General features: G+C 45.6%; 1 protein-coding gene across 2 annotated transcripts in view; it reads right to left on the reverse strand.

Moving 5' to 3' along the window:
- PDE1C (phosphodiesterase 1C) overlaps positions 1–17,684 on the reverse strand; it is a 1,966,671-nt gene extending 1,948,987 nt beyond the window's left edge. Inside the window, exon 1 of one of the 2 annotated variants that reach the window (XM_069215191.1) lies at positions 16,977–17,561. In XM_069215191.1, the coding sequence (XP_069071292.1) occupies positions 16,977–17,268 (292 nt within the window). In that variant the 5' untranslated portion in view covers positions 17,269–17,561. Of the gene's footprint in view, positions 1–16,976 lie in introns of both variants that reach the window. The other variant, XM_069215197.1, reaches the window with a different exon arrangement.
- Between the last annotated feature and the right edge of the window lie 201 nt (positions 17,685–17,885).

Here is a 17,885-nt window from a genome sequence, read left to right on the forward strand (position 1 = left end):
TTAACTGTGACTGAGAATAAGTGAGTCAGAGTGAGGATAAATGAGAATGAATGAGCGAGTGCAAGTGAGTGATTGAGTGAGAAATTATGCAGAGTGAGAGGAGGAGTGTGTAAGTAATGAGAGCATGGAGAATAAGGAAGTGAGAGTAAGACTGCGGGGCCTGGAATACTAAAGCTAATTCTTGTCTTATAGAGACCACAATGGCAATAATACTAGCACCAGCACAATAGAGGAATTTTAATCATAAGGGAAGACAACTGTGGCTTATGGGAGAGGGAAACCCCTGACAAAATGCTGGCCCTGGCATGCTGCAGGTAATCTTTGACATAAGAGTCATTCACAGCATATCGGCAGCAAATCAAAAGTCTGGCACTGGCATATTTATGCAATTGCCCTAGTGTACCACCCTTGACATATGGGGGGTCACCCATGACACATTGCTAGATCTGGCACAATGTAGGTATTTTTTTATATATGGGGGCACCAATATCATATTTTAAAAAAAGTGATGTCAACTCTTGGGAAGCGTCAGATTTCATCGACTTGATACGCCATAAAAGAACTTGCATATTTAATGAGTGTCCTTTACGAGACTATGGCTTTTTAGCAAATATATGTGAATATTGTTCTTTAGAATGCACTTTCAACCCCCTTTTAATGTTCTTGGCGGGGAGGGAGGGCAGCACCCTTCCTATCCCCACAACCCTGAATACTAATTTTAAGAGATCTGGCTCATTTTTTTCATTTTTTCAGAACTGTTTAGGGCGAGTTTTACAGCCCACCACTTTCAAAGAATGTCATCATCCTACTTACTATAGATAGCTTTTATAATAGATTATTGTCTCTATTGTTAGATCAATGGTGCAGTTATTATAGAACTTCTACAATACCAATTATCATGATGTTATCAGGGTTATGGTCATGTGACATCACTTCCTCAGATGATTATCGGATAATGGCAAAATTCCTATGATGTCATTAAGGTGAAAAGGTTTGTAATCTCACTTCCGTTGCCCCTGTCATTTTGGTAAATTGATTTCCATGTGTAGGACTGTTTGAATTATGAGCTGCAGCGCATAGTGATGAGATGAGAAGTTCTTCGAACTCTAGCTGGAAATGTAGATGCTATTTGAAAGCATTTTGACTTCTGCTTCCAGGCTGATATTACTCAATGTTGAAGAATGTAGGCAGTTTATGTAAGTGGATGAACCCATGCATCCATATGTTATTCCAAGTGACATTTTTGCTTCAGAGCCGGCTACTAATGGAGCCATAATCGGATCACTATAATTTCTATTAAACCTCTGCAGGTTGCCCATAATATTAATTGCACATTATTGTTTGTCATCAAGCACTAGGGTTCACATAAACGGACTGCTTATTAGTGCCACTTAGGTTATTCAGATACATTCTGACAGCTGCATTCCAGACTTTCTACTTCAAAATAATAAATATCGTCCACTGTTTTGTAGTCAATACTAATTTCCTTTATGTTACAAAATTAGGTCTGCAAATTGAAAGAGCAGCTAAGTTCTCTGGGGCCAGACGTATGAAGACTTTGAGCCCGTGCATAGTCATAAAATGTGATGCAAACTGGTGTCAAGTCTTGATAAACTCTCTACTATCAAAAGCAAATTTGTGCTGCAAAGCAGCCCTAAAGTAAAGCAAAGTGGCACCACACAAATTTCTGCACTACATTACGTCAACAGGGCATCCCATTGGTGGTACATAGCCATTCCCATGCAGACACCCATGGGTTTTGGCACAAAGCTTGCATTTGCCTCTCTACTAAAACAGTAGGCTTTTTGCAAAAAGTACACCTCCTCGAGCCAGGCGTAACGCTTGAAAAAATGTTCTTTTCTCAGAACCTTTCTAACTTTGCATGTCTGCTGTATTGTACAGCATACATATGAAGTTACAAATGTTTTAAAATAAGTCTAAGCATAGCGTACTGCACTATAAGGGTACCCTTCCAGTATAAAACCTATGCTAGACATCATGCACACACCCTGGCATTATACTGCAAGGACGTATGCGTGGAGCAAGGCAGCTTAAAGTACACCAGGGCCGGGGGAGGAAGCAACAACACAACTTAGTAGGTATGGCCCTGTCCTGCTCTCTCCCTCTCACGCCATGCAGGGCAGCAGCTTTGCTTCTGCGGTGCATGAATTCTTCGTGAACGTGCCCCACTGGAGTGCAGGTGTCTCCACCAAGTAAACCTCCCTTCAGGAAGCAAGACCAGCGCCCCCCTAAACCAAGCTCTAACCCAAACTGTGGTAGGTAGCATGCGATTGTTGTAGGGGTGTAGGCTTTTTGCCTGTCCTCAGTGGAAATGCTGTGAACTGGATCTTTCCGAATGTATAATCTGTGTGTATGAGCATGTGGTGGTGCCATATTTTAGGGAGTCCCCACTGGGCTGTGTCACACAATGATAATGAGGTGCCATTGTGAAGCGGTGGAGACTGTTCTGGAAAATATCTCCCCTAGAGGCTACTCCTGCCTGCCCATTGCATGCATGGGGAAATGTTGCTTAGGGTTCTCTGTGTCTGGGTTGGATTCGTGAAGTTGTAATGTAACAGAAACTAACCCTTTGTGTTCAACACACGAGTTTGATGAAGTTCCAGCAGGGCAGCCTGTGTCCTGCAATGAAGCAATGCTGTGCTAAGGAGGATGAGGCATGGCCCTTTGCTGCCTCCTGCAACACAGAATATGTGCTTTGTGCCACTGGCGGCCTCGCGGTCGAGCACCTGTGGCACCTATTGCACCTGTGAAGGGTGCTTGGGAGTTCATTCAGGTTCAGCATGAGAGGCACTGGAGGCTGTCCGTGTCTGAGATCAGTCAGACGGCTGCCAGCACATTGACATTGTTTTTCTTTCTTGTGGTGATTATGTATATTTTAAGCTGTTGATGTTTTGACCTAAAGACATAAGCAGTCTAAGTAGTGAGTGATTCTATGTCCAAGTCACAACCTATGCAGACTTCTTTTAGCACACTCCTTTGTTTTAGGGGATGTTAATCGTTGCCTATTTGCAGTGGACTGCTCACACCTGCACTTAAAACGTTATCTCTTCCCCACTTGACTGTTTAATCCTTAATTGCCTCCAAGGAAGAAGGCAAAATACCACAAGCCCTATTCGATATTACCTGTCAAGGGGCCCAATGAAATGTGACACCACCAGAAAGTATTACCCATGCCGTTTGAGCATTTTGCATTGTCGGGCTTGTATCATTGCTTTTAACACTGACATTATGATCTTTAAAACCCCAACATGCGAAGGAATGCTGGGTCTAAAAAGTCTGGATTAGCTGAAAGTGTCACACAAAACAGGGAGCCACTCGGCCCTATGTTTAAACATTTTACAAAGTGATTTACCACATTTTGAAGGTTGACCTTATTTCACACGCAAAACCAAAAGTTAGCACTGTCCACGTTTTTGTGAGTTACCTCTTTCAAATGCATCGTGCATTAAAACAGGCATTGGCAATGCCAACTGTTCTTTTTTATAGCGAAAAAATTTAAAACAAGCTGCGCTAACGGGCAGCGTAGGTAAAGCACAGGCAGCAGCAGTCCAGGCTTCCCTAGCACACAGAGTAGGTATCGACAGGTGGCAACATAAGGAGGAACACTGAAAGGTCAGTTACACGCCCCCAACAGGTACACCACAAGTAGCAACAATGCAAGATCCCATTCCTCACAGAGTAGGTACAACTAAAGCATTAACAGTGGAAGCCTCTCTCTCTCGGCTAGCAGGTTCAGAGCGGGCAATAACAGTCAAAGGCCAACAGTGCTGTAACGAAACAAGAGGGGCTCCCCCTACACCACTGCTCTAAATGGAAAAATTAAAGCGCCGGTACTCATGTCTGGGAGGGGGTGGGGGGCGTGGCTGGAAGGATGGCATTTAACAATATCAACATTTTCTTTTTCCATTTAAAGCGCCCTAGTGCCCTTCGGCCAAGTTCAGCTCATATGTGCAGGGTGTAGTTGGTATGTTTTTTGCAGCTTTATATATCGCTAATCTGTCCCGGGGCATTAAAGCGCTTTACACAAAAAGCAGAGGTTTTACATGAAAGCATACCTTTTTGTTTTTAGGGAATGGGAAGATGACGTGATTTGCCGAGAATCACGGGATGTCGAGCTGACGATGGGGATTTGACCTTCCAATGTCATAACAAAAAAGGTATCTGTTCATGTCGAACTACTTGTTCTCACGTAAAGCACTTTAATGCCCTCGGGTTAAGTTCGCGCTAGATAAAACTCCCAAAAAAGTATCAATTAGGCACTGAGTCAAAGTTGGCTGAAGGGCGTTCGACCCTGAGACAGTCAGTAGTAGTGTATTCCAGCGCTGAGTTGCATCTGCAGCCTTACACTCTGACAGTTTCAATGCCAGGAGCGCGCGCCATCAGACACACATCTCCACGTGCCCGCTGCAGCAGCAGTCCTGCCCCTGGACACCCTGACTATAGACTCGCTCCACTCTGGAAGCCTCGTTTCCTGCAGCACCTGCGCTGCACGTACCCATACCTCAGCGCATGAGCCCAGCTGCCACTACGAGTACCGGTACTCTCCGAGCACAGGGAGAAGTTCCGGTACTCGAGGAGAGAACACTAAGAAGTGCCGGTACCCAGTACCGGTAAGTGCCAGCCCATTTAAAGCACTGCCCTACACAATAGCATGGAGCCCCCATTCCAGTCCGGACTCTGTAGCCAGGGGCTCACTTCCCGTGCACAGTATGCTGTGATGAGTGTCCCCCTGGAGCTCGGGGCCACCCCGCACCGCGGGGTCTGTGGGGGACGATGTTACACCAGTGAATGCCGCGTCACAGAGAAGGCAAAGCCAGAACAGCACAGATACAGCACAGGCAGCAGTGCAGGCTAGTCAGCCCCTCGCAGAACAGAGACGGCTTGGGCAGCATCAGTGCAAGCTTCCGTCCCTCGCAGAACAGGTACTTCATGGCAGAAGCAAAGCAAGTTTCCCTTGTTCACAGATTCACAGAAGGCAGCACTTTGCAAGCTTCCCTTCCCTGCAGAAGGGCCCAGTCAGGAACTCTCAGGACAGGGGCCCAGTGAACTGCTGAGGGGTCACCCTGGTGCTCGGGGGCCCCCCGACACCACAGGGGCTGTGGAAGCTATTGGACGGCAACAGTGCAACTTACCCCCTCACAGAACAGATGCAAATTGGGCAATAGCAGTGCAAGCTTCCCTTCCCCGAACAACAGATTCAGCCCACAGGAGTAGTGCACAGTTCCATCGCTTTCAGAACATGTTCTGTTCAGGCATCAGTGGCAAATGGATAATGCACAGACCCCTGGATCAGGTGCTTAATCCACTGAAGTTAATATATAGGTAGGTATGTGAGTGACCATGTGAAGCTGTCACCAGTCTTGCTCGGGTGTCAGCTCTGACAGCACACTGCTGTTGCTCTGTTCCGCTGCTCTGTTTTCACTTGAGATGCTGCGAGTGATGTTTCTATCTTATAATTGCTGCTGTCACGCTGAGTCATGATGTCACTGCTGTAACACCTGTTCTTGTCATTTGCTGCAGTGTTGCTGGTAACAGTTCCTGTAGATGCTTATGCTGCCTTTCAGACCCACATTCAAAGACGGATTGAGAACAAGAAGCAGAACTGGCAAAATATTCAACCCAGTCCACCTCCTTCCTGACTCTTTAGTTTCTCTCTTGCTCTCTTTCTCTCCTCTCTGTGTATCTCACCATAAACTGTGAAGAGCTAGAGACAGAAGCAGTGGCCACCCGCACTCAAAAACTGGTCCCCAGTGGCTACAGGCTCCCAGCGAGATCACTGATGTGAGAAATTCTCTATCTGGCCCTGTTCGCATTTGTCAGTAAAACTTACATCTTGCTGTGCCTAAAGAGAAAACACCCCTACTTATGTTGTACAAGAAGAAGAAGGGAGAGGCCAGTGCGCAGCAGGGCAGTTAAAGAGAATGTAAAAACAAATATTGCACCTCTATGCTTCCCTTATGCTCTCCCTCTAAATTTCCCCTTCTGATCTGCACATTCCCCCTTTATATATATTCACAATTAGACCTGTCAGCATTAGGGTGGTCTTCCCCCAAATGTTTTGCCTTCCTTCTCCATTTTTGCTCATACTGACTTATAGCCAACCAATGAGCCGGAACCATTCTAGAATGTACTAGTTGACATTTCTGATATGAATATCATCCATTGGGTGCTTACCAATCTTTGTCCTGATGAAGACCCTGCATAAGTAATCCTAAAGGGTTGAAACACTGACACAATATTAGTGTACTGTTTTTATGTGACTTTGAAGCATTTCACTCTGTGTCAGATTGTCTATAAACCACCGCCTCATCCTTAATCATTCACTATTCATGTACCTATACTGTATACCACTAGCGCACTTTATACTCACCTCACTTCCACTGCACTGTTGTGTTGTTTGGGAGCACCATTTCATACTCGAATGCCTTAATTAAAGCCAATCTAGTTTTTGTCTTTATGTGTTATTGTTGAACAATTGAATAAAACGGTGTTGTTTCTAGGAAAACCAGTCAGTTTATGGTTATTTACTATTTGTCAATGTTGTTGAGGTATACACGTCCTCCTTAAGGGACCATTGTTTCCTTTATTACTGTATTACTCAGGACCCAGAGTTACTAGGTTGCCCCATGTTCTTTAAAACATTTAGAAAGCTGGCATTTTCCTGCCTTAGCCATTGAGTGCCTGTAACCTGTCTGTCACATGACTGGGTGTAGCTGCCAGTTAGGTGTTGTGTTTTCCTCCTAGATAGCCACACACAATAGATAGTTTAGGTGTGCCTGGATAGGTCACCATTGGCAAGATAAGAGGGAAGAGCTGTTAAAATCCTCATTTACACTTTACACTTGAATGGGCTGTGTCCTGCCTCCACACAAAGGGCTGCATACTCCCTGCAGTTAGTCTAGAGCCAGGACAGGGAAGGCAGGATGTCTGAGGACATCAAAGGGAATACTCTAGAAGCTTCTCCTCCGCTACAAAACCACTACTGGGTATGAATACTGGGCTTCAGACACCAACACTTCAGTACACTTATGGACCTGTTGATACTCTTCCAGGAAGAAGGACTGCTGTGCTGCTAAAGACTGCCACTCTGCTGAACTACTGCCTTGCTGTGCTGCCCTGCTGCCCTCCTGCCTGGGTGAGAAGGACTGGGCCTAAGTCTTGAACCCAGAACCCCAGACTGATTTCAAGGGCTAGTTGGCTGGTCTCCTGACTTCTGTCTCAGGGACAGAAGGTTCCCACAAGCTTGCATCTGCAGCTGGACTCTGACATCTGTGAGTCTACCCTGCCAGCTGGTGCCACCACAGTCCTGGACCCTTGGAAGTGGGCTTAAGGTGCTTTGCCAGTCTCTGTGTTTGAAGCAGATCAGATGTATTTCCTCTGCTGCACGGCACAGCCCCAAGCAGAACTGATGCATCTCCATTGCATGGTGGATTTTACCCATCTCAAAGACCCGCAGCCAATATCGCATTTGAAACTGCCACTGCGTGACACATCCTCACACAGACTCTCACATCTCTCATCAACAACAGCGTCAATGATGATGCCAGACTCTTGCAGCTCCTTGGAACTGATGCATGACCACAACTTAGTGAAACATCCCTGACTCCAGACTTCGTATCACTAGCCTCGTCAATGGGATCTTCGATGATGATGCAACAGGACCTTGCACTTTGGCCTTGCCGCATCTCGGAACAATGCATCACTGGAAGCATGATGCATCTTCGACATGGATCCTTGCAATGCCCCTTAATCCCGGATTGAAGGTACTTAAGAGGTCAGGGGTCCTAACTAGGTTCAAGTAGTTTGCCCATGCTGCATCGCAGTTGGCCTGAACTTGTGACTTTGTCCCGGTGTGGCGTTACCACATATCCACAGTTGCAGCTTTCTGCCTTTTGTCACTATTGTTACCAAAATCTTTAAAATTGAATATCTCCGGTTCTACTGATTGGATTTTAGTTGTATTGGTCTTGCTTAATTTATTAAAATATACTCTATCTTTTCCCATCATTGTGGGCTCCTTTTGTGGTTGTTTTCATTGTGTTACTGTTTAAAGTGTTGCACAAATACTTTACACATTGCCTCTGAGTTAAGCCTGACTGCTCTGTGCTAAGCTACCTGAGAGTTGAACACAGGTTAATGTATGGTTTACTTGTGACTTTATCCTGAGAAGAGTAGTAGTTGCTGCTTGAGAAGGGTTTCACCCCCAACCAGTAACCCAATTTCTTACATTCACCCTCTCTCTGTCACTCTTTGCCTTGTTCTCATTCCCTCTCTCTCCCTCACCCTCTATCATGTTCAATTCTTCAGCTTTCATTTCTTGGATTATTTTTTATGATTCATCCACTTTCCTTTTAGTAAATGCATGCAACCAGAGCATCCTTTTTCTTGCATTCCTCACTTCTTCTATCTCAACTACAGTCCTCTTTCACCAATCACACTTTTTGCTGCACACCTTATCTCTTCATCCTCTGAAATCCAGCTTTCTCTCTTTGTCTCACTGCTACCTATTAGGTCAGCTTTAGTAGAAGCAAAGCTGCCCCACTCTTAGCTCAAATTGGACACAGATGTGCCAACACGTTCAAAACGTTTGGAATGCAAGTGCACCAGGCACATTGAACACGTGCACAGGGAGCTTTGGAACCTCAAATCTGGTGTTCTACCTGTTCAAATTATTGGAAGCCTCCACTGCCATTCCTTGTATACTTGGTGCAACTCAGCCAGATAATCTGTAGCCACAGAAACATTTCCTGCTTGGATAGACTCTGTATGGAGTAAATCCACTACAACAGAAAGTATTTGGGGATTGCAACCATCACCAACGAATCTGTGATATGACAAGTATTAAGGGTGCCTCATCAAAGTGGACTTGACAGAACACAAAGAAAGATGCACATTTTCAAGTGTCACTCAGCACCTGAATGGATTATTGACAAGCAAAAACTTTAGGATACTGATGTGCATGGAACGTCAACAGAAGTTCATCTTTGACATCTCAAAAGTTCTTTATATGTACGTACAGGATTGGTGGGACACGGGACAGAATGCCATGTTTCTTCCATCTTTGGAAGCCACGGCATGCGCTAGAGCGGAGAAAGAAGCTTGCTGTTGCTGTGACCTGAGGAGAAGTCTGTGGACCACCACAAGTGTGTTGACCAACCCGAACTCACTTTGAGCACCATGAGGCCCAGCTGCTTTCATCCTGCCGTGCTGACCTGAAGCCAATGAGAAGAGGCAATGTCTAGATCAGAGTGCTACATCCACTGCCCAATTCAACCAAGGCAACCTCAGCACTACAGAGATTGCTTCATAATGATTCTTTCTATATATTATTTCCAAGTGCCACCTCTTTTTGTTATCATTTCTTTCAAGAGGTGTCAAACTTTGGTTAACCACTGCCTTTGTCGCGCGTTGCTGAGGTATTCAGCCTCTCCAGTGGCCTCGGCAATGATTCTGGAGACTGAGCCTTCCTTTTCCCGGCGCCATAAGGGAAAACACTATTGTTGCCCCCTGCATTCAGTACACCACATGCGACCCACGGAGGGCCAGGACCCCTTTCACCAGCACCCAAGATGAGAACTACCTTGACTTTGTCATATGTCAGCAACCCCGAGTTTGACCACTGATAGTCAGGCGAAGACTGCCTCTTACACTGAGTGACTCTAATAAACAAGCGCACACTAAAAAATGCTAAAATCCGCAAGCCTATTGATCATGCTCCACACCACCCACAGGGTAAGGGCTGCTTGAGAAAGTCAGGTGACATTACCTTACCCAACATATAGAGCTGAATCAAACAGCTTTTTGATCGTTTCCATACCTACAACAGGAGAGAACCGCAGTCATTGCAGAAAGATGGCAAAGCAGGCTGTGGTGGAGCTCTGGTGACCATCTTAGACCTCTCGAAGCTGCATCACTGTGAATGTTCTGAGCAGGAATGAAGCCATGTCAGCAGACCCCACTGCTCTTCCTCCTCTGTGTGTGCAGATGTGCACTGTTACATTACGTGGTGTATGATATGTGTGGCTTCTTAGCACAAATACCTTTGTGAGTCTGCCTTATTTTTAAAAAAATACAACCTCAAACACTCACCTTGCGATGAAAGTTCTTAATGCTAGATGAGAGTATCTATTATAAAAGTTATTTGTACTGCACCGGACACCCATTGGTTCTTCTCTCCCAGTTTTTTGCATGGGTTTTTATGTCCAGATTAAACGCACCGTATGTGCATTTTTTTTACTAATAAATGTCTAAAAGGCTGTTCGTTTGTATCAGTAGCAAGGCGTTCTGTCAAGCAGAGCCGGATCACTTGATCCCACCTGACAAATAAGTGAAAGTGTGCATTTATTACTTTATATAATTGTAGGTGCAGCAAGCTCACTGCATTTTTAATTTTTTTACAACCAATGTGCAAAAATGCTAATATACTCCCTCTAATTGGAGCTTGTGATATTTGTGTAACATGAATAACTTGTTTGCGGTCAGACCCCTTTTGCTGCAAGATGTGAGTAACCCAAGAGATAGCTTGGCTGTCCAAAGCCTCACCCTGCATGATCTTTGTAAACATATGGCTAGGTGTGTCTGAGACCATAGCCTGTAATGCATTTCTAATCTAAGCACTAGCTCGGTTGTCAGAAGTATGGATGTTCTCGAATGGATAGCTCTTCTATCTGAAGCTTACACCTGAAAGGATAACTGTGCTCTCAGGTGCCTGAGCCTGTAGGGCTGAGGAATAGTCTTGATGGCAGATACCTGAGCATGTAAGATCTCCGTAGCCTTAGAGGCAGCCCTGTTTTGATTCTGAGCATTTTAGATCTGTGTAATCCGTAAACACAAGTGAGGTGAGATATGTCCCCAAAGGATGGTAGTATGTGGGACTGTTTTGCTTCTACTCAGAATTAATGCTTAAGGTCACGGTGACAAACCTTAAAGTGAAAATTCTTTGTTTTTTCAAAATATGTTTCCAACCCTCCAGAGGGTTAAACGTGTTCACAATGTGCTATGTACAACACAACAGAAGCAGACCTGTACACCAGTCTGTAGCCAGGAACCAATACAGTGGAACTAAGCAATGCTACAAGTGATATAAGTTATATATATCTAGACAGGGCAGATGCGATTTACTATCAGATACATAAAACAGAAAGCAAACAAGAATTTATCCTCAACCTTTATAAAGGTATGCGTAGACTATAGCACAGATAATATCACAGCCATCGACAGTATCTTAAACAAATGTTTGCAAATAAACATTACGGTACTTTGTGCTCCAGTGATCACACAGTGTAGTGAAAATAGTTGAAAACGTATATGAAAGGCAAGAGGGCTGCACTGTGAGATCACTGGGGCGCCAGGCACACTCATGTTTTGATAATATTTTCGTAAGATATTTTCAGTTATTTTGATATTATATGTGCAATTATTATGCATGCATTTATCAAATTTGTCTGATAGTATTTTGCTCTCCTAATTGTCTTCATGTTTACACTTATAGCATTGTTGTGTTTCCACTGTGTGTAATGTGGCAGAAGTATTCTTAAATCCAATGTTCCTGTAAGAGGGCTGATCTTGTAAGATATATGTAACCATAAAGACAGTTTTATGGGCCAATGCCTGAGCCTGTAGAACCTTTATAATCTGAACAATGATACTTCTGCATGAAAAGTTACCTTGTGTCATCCTTAAGATGGGTCAGCCCTGGATGCAGAGATAACAAGCTATATATCTGTTACAATATTATCATTGTACATCTGAACTACCCAGGTCCAACAGAACTGGCCTGAGAACTGTTGCTGGTGTTCTGGTAAATGTAGTTATCATACAAAAAATGGTCTTGGGTGAGCACCAGTATTCAAGAATCCTTGTTTTCCTAATAGATCAGTGGAGATAATGGAGTATTCAGTCAAAATTAATATTTATGTGTTAAAGACCTTGCCTGTAGTATCCAGAAAACCTATGAGCCTGTGCATGTAGAGTATGCTATAGTAGTTTTGCAGATATTGTTACAAAGTTGCCAGGCCTTTCAGAAGGATTAAGCACCACTACAGATTGGCAATCTTTTCTGCTTACAGCTGAATAAGCCCCACGTCCCTTAGAATTTGGCTTTTTGCAGAATTTGCTGCCGTGCTGGAGGAAGCTCCTTCTCCCACCTCGCCACCAAAGCTTCAAACGCCTTCCCCCTCCACCTCTGAGCTCAACCCTCACTGACCAACTTCAGAAAGGGACTGAAAACCTGGCTTTTTGAATAAACACCTGCAGCAAGCGCCGGGATAACCACTCGGAGACAAACCGTGCTATGTAAAGGACACCTGATTGATTGAACCTCGTATCAAAACGTTGAATGATTGTTAAGTTTATGGTGTGAAGTTGTGTTAATAATGCCAATGCAATTTGTGTCCTTCTACCCTGATTGATAAGTGAAATACAGTGGGAGGGGGAGGGGATATGGCTGCAGGCAGGCTGTCCAGAATGAGACTAAGATATCCTAACTGCTGGATGGCGTGATGTGGTAGCTGGAGAGCAACCCCCCACTAAGATTGTATGAATGCTGACTGCACAAGAGTTTACTGTTGCTTGGTATGTTTGGATGGGGAAATTGTTTTCTCTTGTCCTGGGATCGGGCATTGGGATGTTTGTTACTGGTTTTTAGGAATTCGAATTTGGGAACCCCCTGCTTACATTAGAGCCCCGAGATCTCCTACATCTGGAACCCCCACTCAACTTGTTAAGACGGTCCTCCTACCTGACGCCATATCATACAATGGCGCATTACACATATGGCACCCACCATAGCTTATAACTTTATTAGCTGGAATGTGTACTAATATGAGTCCGACCTGCAGTCCAATTCAAAGTGACCACTGAATACATAGACCATGGGGGGCGATATGTGGTAGTGTCTGGATGTTTAGCTGGCCGCGATTTGACAGTAGTGGGAATCTATGCCCCAAACATAGATCAAGGGACATTTTTCGATGAGCTATCCAGAACCCTAGTACCCTACATGACACACGACATTCCGCTTGGGGGAGCTATAATTGTGTGACGGATCCATTATTGGATGGATCCCACCCTCCACTACCCAATTCACCAGTTTATCGGCTGGCCCAGATGTTTACAAGCTAGCAGAATAGCTGGAGATTAATAGATTCATGGAGGCATACCCACCCTGACACTAGAGAATACTTGTTCTACTCAGGGATGTGTAACCTACATGTAAGGCTTGACACCTTTCTAAGCTCCCCAGGATTACAAAGCTCATCTGAAGTATGGAATATTTATGTAGAACAATTTCTCATCACAACCCAGTACTGTTAGCACTGGACTGGGTGCTGGAATCTCCTTGTATCTCTGACTGGTGCATGACAGTGGAGATGTTAGGGGATCAGGGGTTTCAACACACTATAGGTGAAGCCATACAAACGTATTTCCTCGAAAATGGGGACATGGCATCTTCCTCGATGATTGAATGGGATGCTTTCAAGCCTTACATTAAAGGACGATGCATAGCAGAAGTAGTGAGAACATGGCGCACCCTAACTTAACAACTCAAACACCAGGAAAGGGCACTTAGGGACCTAGAGAACACAAAAGCCGGGAACTCTGCAGTGACACAACAACTGATTGACAAAAAAGAGGAAGTGGCTGCATGCATGGAAAAACTCTGGTACTTTGACTACTGGGAATATATGGTCCAAAGGAAAGGGATACAGCTGGTACGTTGATGGCATAGGGGGCCATTCCCTCGGCCAGAGGTTCTGTAATATTAGAAGTGAATTCAGACACAGGAGAGTGACTATATACGCAGGGAGATATTAATGACCAATTTAAAGAGTACTACAAAATACTATATACATCACCTCCTGTACATGAGTTTCTTGACTCAGTAGAACTTCCCACTATAACACAAGATGACGCAGAGGAGCTAGAGGAGAAATAACGATACAGGGGATGAGGTGAGCTGTTAAAGCAATGGCTAGAGGCAAGATTCCGGGCATGGACAGTCTCCCGGTGGAGTTCTATGTGACTTATATAGATGACTTAGCCCCCAAACTAGTGGAGCTCTATGCGAAGGCCCGAGAAATGGGCTATCTACCCACCACCACTAGAGAAGCTATAGTAATCCCCTTGCTAAAACAGGAACACCCACTTCAGGACATAAGTGCATACTGACGTCTATCTATGCTCAGTAAGATACTTGCCAACCAACTCTTGTCAAAAATGACTATGATCTATGAGGATCACACTGGTTCCCTTCCAGGATGCAACACAGTGTGGAATAATCGGCGTATTTTCGAGATATTTGATGCACACCCCACTGATAATGCTGAAGCAATGATAGCGGCAATAGACATAGAAAAGGCTTTTGGCTGCCTCCAGTTGGACTTTATCTACCGGTTAATGCCACATATGTGACTTGGAATGTGATTTTTTAGTTTGGTTAAAATGCTGTACTCAAACCCCGCTGCCAGGGTCTGAACGGGGAGACAAATATCAGAAACATATCACCATTGCTGTTCGCCATCACGATGGAGCCCCTAGCACGTAGAGCTAGATCAGGTGTGGTGTGGCGTACCAGGGGTTGACAATATGAGGAATGACACACTACTCCGCCCTATTTACAGATGATATGGTATTATTCCTGAAAGATGCAGACACTTAACTGCCTAAGTCAATAGCCTTACTAGACCAATTTAACAGAGTGTCAGGCCTCAAAATTAACAGACAAAAATTTAGTCCATTCCCCCTACAGTGCTCCACTACAGATGGAGAAATAATGGTGCCAGACCTAGAGTCATGTTATTTGGCCGCTCAGCTCCAGTGGTTTGCCCAATAGTTTCACCCCGGGGGACGGGGCAGAGGTGCGGACATAAGTCTTGGATCTCTCTACGGGGTCTATTTGAATCCCAGATGCCCTTTGGCTACTACCAACACTGATCTGAAAGTCACCAGCCACTGCTGGAGGCAGACTCTTCAACTTACCCAAACAAAGGTACCTTACACACCGAACATGCCATTATGGAGTCTTGCCCAGATGGCACAAAGACTGGCCTAACAGGACATAACCGAGTGGGCTGCATTTGGAGTACACAGAGTGGGTGACCTATTTAGAGATGAGGAATTATTATCTTTTGAAGACTTTTCTACCTCCTACGGTGTGCCAAGGGGACAGTTCCTAAGATACCGTATTGTACGGGTGACAGTGACTAGTAGAACTGCCAGGCAATAACGGTTGCCAGATGCTATGCTCTATCACAGGGCAATTTCAGGCAGTATCCTGCCTATACCAAGCAATCCAGTGGGACCTTACCAAACCATTAGAGACGCTGTGGGATAAATGGGAAAGGGATATCTCACACCTGATTACAGACACCAACTGGGACAAAATCCTTAAGAACACTTACTCTGTGACACGTAACGCTCGTTTCAAGGTGATAAGCTTCTACTGCCTACAGAGGGCATATCTAACCCCGGGGAGTATCATGAGACACTACGGGGGTAAGGCAGCAACCTGCCCAAAGTGTAACCAATAAGGGGTAGAGATGTTCCACATGGTTTAGTCCTGTCCAAATCTAGAGGCGTATCGGAAGGAAGTGGTGACTTGCATTAATGAAGTGACAGAGTGGGAGATCAAACACACCTCAGTAGTCTGTTCATTGAAAGTGTTTCCGAGGCCCTCAAAACGTAAGACGACCACCAGATTTATAGACTTAGCTTTGACACTGGTGAAAAGAGAGAAAGATTAAATATAGAAAGGATAAAATATAGAGGCATTTAAAATATGAAGAAAGATTCACCTCGCGTAGATCTTTCAAAGTAAAATACTTAAAAAACACATGCATGCATAAAGGTTGCCTACCTATATTTTTCTCTTTCCAAATAAAGCATTCACTTTCATTAGAATACTCACTTAAAAATCTATAAAGTACCCGGCAGTCACAGTACAATTATGGTACTGGGGCAGCAAGGCAAACTAGTTTGTGCATTTGTAATGTAGCAATGTGAATTATTTGCAGTAACATTTCCGGACAATACTTCGACTAGAGCATTCGGCTACAGTGTAATAGGAGAACTTCTACGACCTCCAGGAAGTTCACAAGTTAAAGAAAAGGAAAAACACTGAGCATTTGGAGAATCTAAGTTCTTATTTCGGCTGCATCTCTGCACGCTACCACTCATAAACAAGATGACCTTACTGAAGAGAGCACAGCAGCTTGTGAGCAAGAGATGTGAACACGAGAAACATTGTTCATGACTATGTGATACTGCTTAAGATGTCTCCCGTCTAAGCGCGCTGTTCACGCACAAGGCCACGCATGTTAGGACATGTTTGAAAATAGACCAAGGCAATACTTTAAACAATACACGAACAGAACTGTGGTGCTGCTTCGGGATGTGGGCTCTGTCGGTACTATAACCACAAGGGTGGCACACCGCATTAGAAACATTACTTATAGCGCGCGAAAGTGCACTTGCACGTCACGTGCCACGGTGAGAAGCATGCCAGACACGTGCATCACCTTCTGACAGGCATGCAAGGTAGAGAGATGGGTGCATGGAGCAGCGAAGGAAGGGTCGATGACTGCACTATGAACAACTTGTGAACGTGTTCAGTGTGAGATCAGTTGGGTCTTTGTGAACGAAATTAACACCAAAGGGAGCTGGAGACAAAATACTGGATAACATTTTAAGTCCTCGGAGTGTAACAGATTAACTCAAACACACAACAACAATAGTCCTTACCAATAAGATGTTTTGCGTGTATGTGTATCTGGTCTTCTACATGACGTTGCCTGGTGGAAATTGTCGCTAGAGTGGGTACATTGTGGCGGCGATTAAGCATGTGACGTGTGAGTCCAAAGGGATGGGCTGCCTCGCCCTTGAATTAAGGGTCCTGTAGCCTGTGTGTGTGTTCGTGGCTTGGGAAGGAGGTGTGTGCCTGTCAGGAATGTACTCACCCGTGCTACCCATTGCCAAGGTGGGCGCCGAACTCCTGCCCTCCGGGGGCCTGGTAGGCTTCAGCTCCCCGTGTGTGACGGTCTCCATGCAGCGTCCGGGCACCAGGCTCTCCCAGGTGGGCTGCACCCCAGGCTTCCCCTCTCGCTCAGAGTCAGGCCCTGGACCCTTCCTGCCGTACTCCCGAGAGGGCTTGTGCCCGCAGCCAGGGGGGCCCTCTGCCAGTGGCTGCTCACGGCTCAGCTGCACCACCGTGTTACGGGACCTGCTGAGCGCCGAGGTGACCGAGCCCATCCCGCGCTGATGCGGGGCTGAGAGGGCTTCCCTGTGCCTCCGCCGCCGAGGGGCCCCTGCCGCGCCCTGCCTGTCTCCTGAGCACCAGGGGCGCTGCCTGCAGCTGGACCTCCTCCCCAGGTCACTTCAGCATGCCTCGCCCGCCTCGGCGCTTCCAGAGGCTCTATGAGGCTCCGAGCCCTGTCCGCGGTGCTGAAAGTGTTCCCCTGATCTCGCACCAGTCCGCTTCGCTTGTCTCTTTCCAGCCCGCACCGTTTATGAGGGGCATTCATTTAACTCTGTGCCTCGCCGATGCGCGGGCGTTGCGTAGGGAAGCCCGGGAGTGATGCGCTTCTGGAGGCGGGACAGGAGTTGAGGCGCTAGGGAGATCATGCAGCATGGGAGAGATCCACGTGTGCCGTCACGCGCACCGGAATGGTAGGGTACAGGTACCTACTGCTGGAGGGAGAGTCATTTGATGGGCGTGTTTGAAGGGGGTACACTTGGACTCAGGGGTGGCCAGCCTGAGAACTTTCTGAGTGGGTACCACGAGAGGATTGGGGCATATTTCTGGGGTGTGCCCAGGGTTTAAAGAGGGGTTAAAAAGCGAGGGCTCTTTAAAAGGGCTTGGTCTATGT

The sequence above is a fragment of the Pleurodeles waltl genome, chromosome 2_1, assembly GCF_031143425.1.
Source record: "Pleurodeles waltl isolate 20211129_DDA chromosome 2_1, aPleWal1.hap1.20221129, whole genome shotgun sequence".
NCBI lineage: Eukaryota > Metazoa > Chordata > Amphibia > Caudata > Salamandridae > Pleurodeles > Pleurodeles waltl.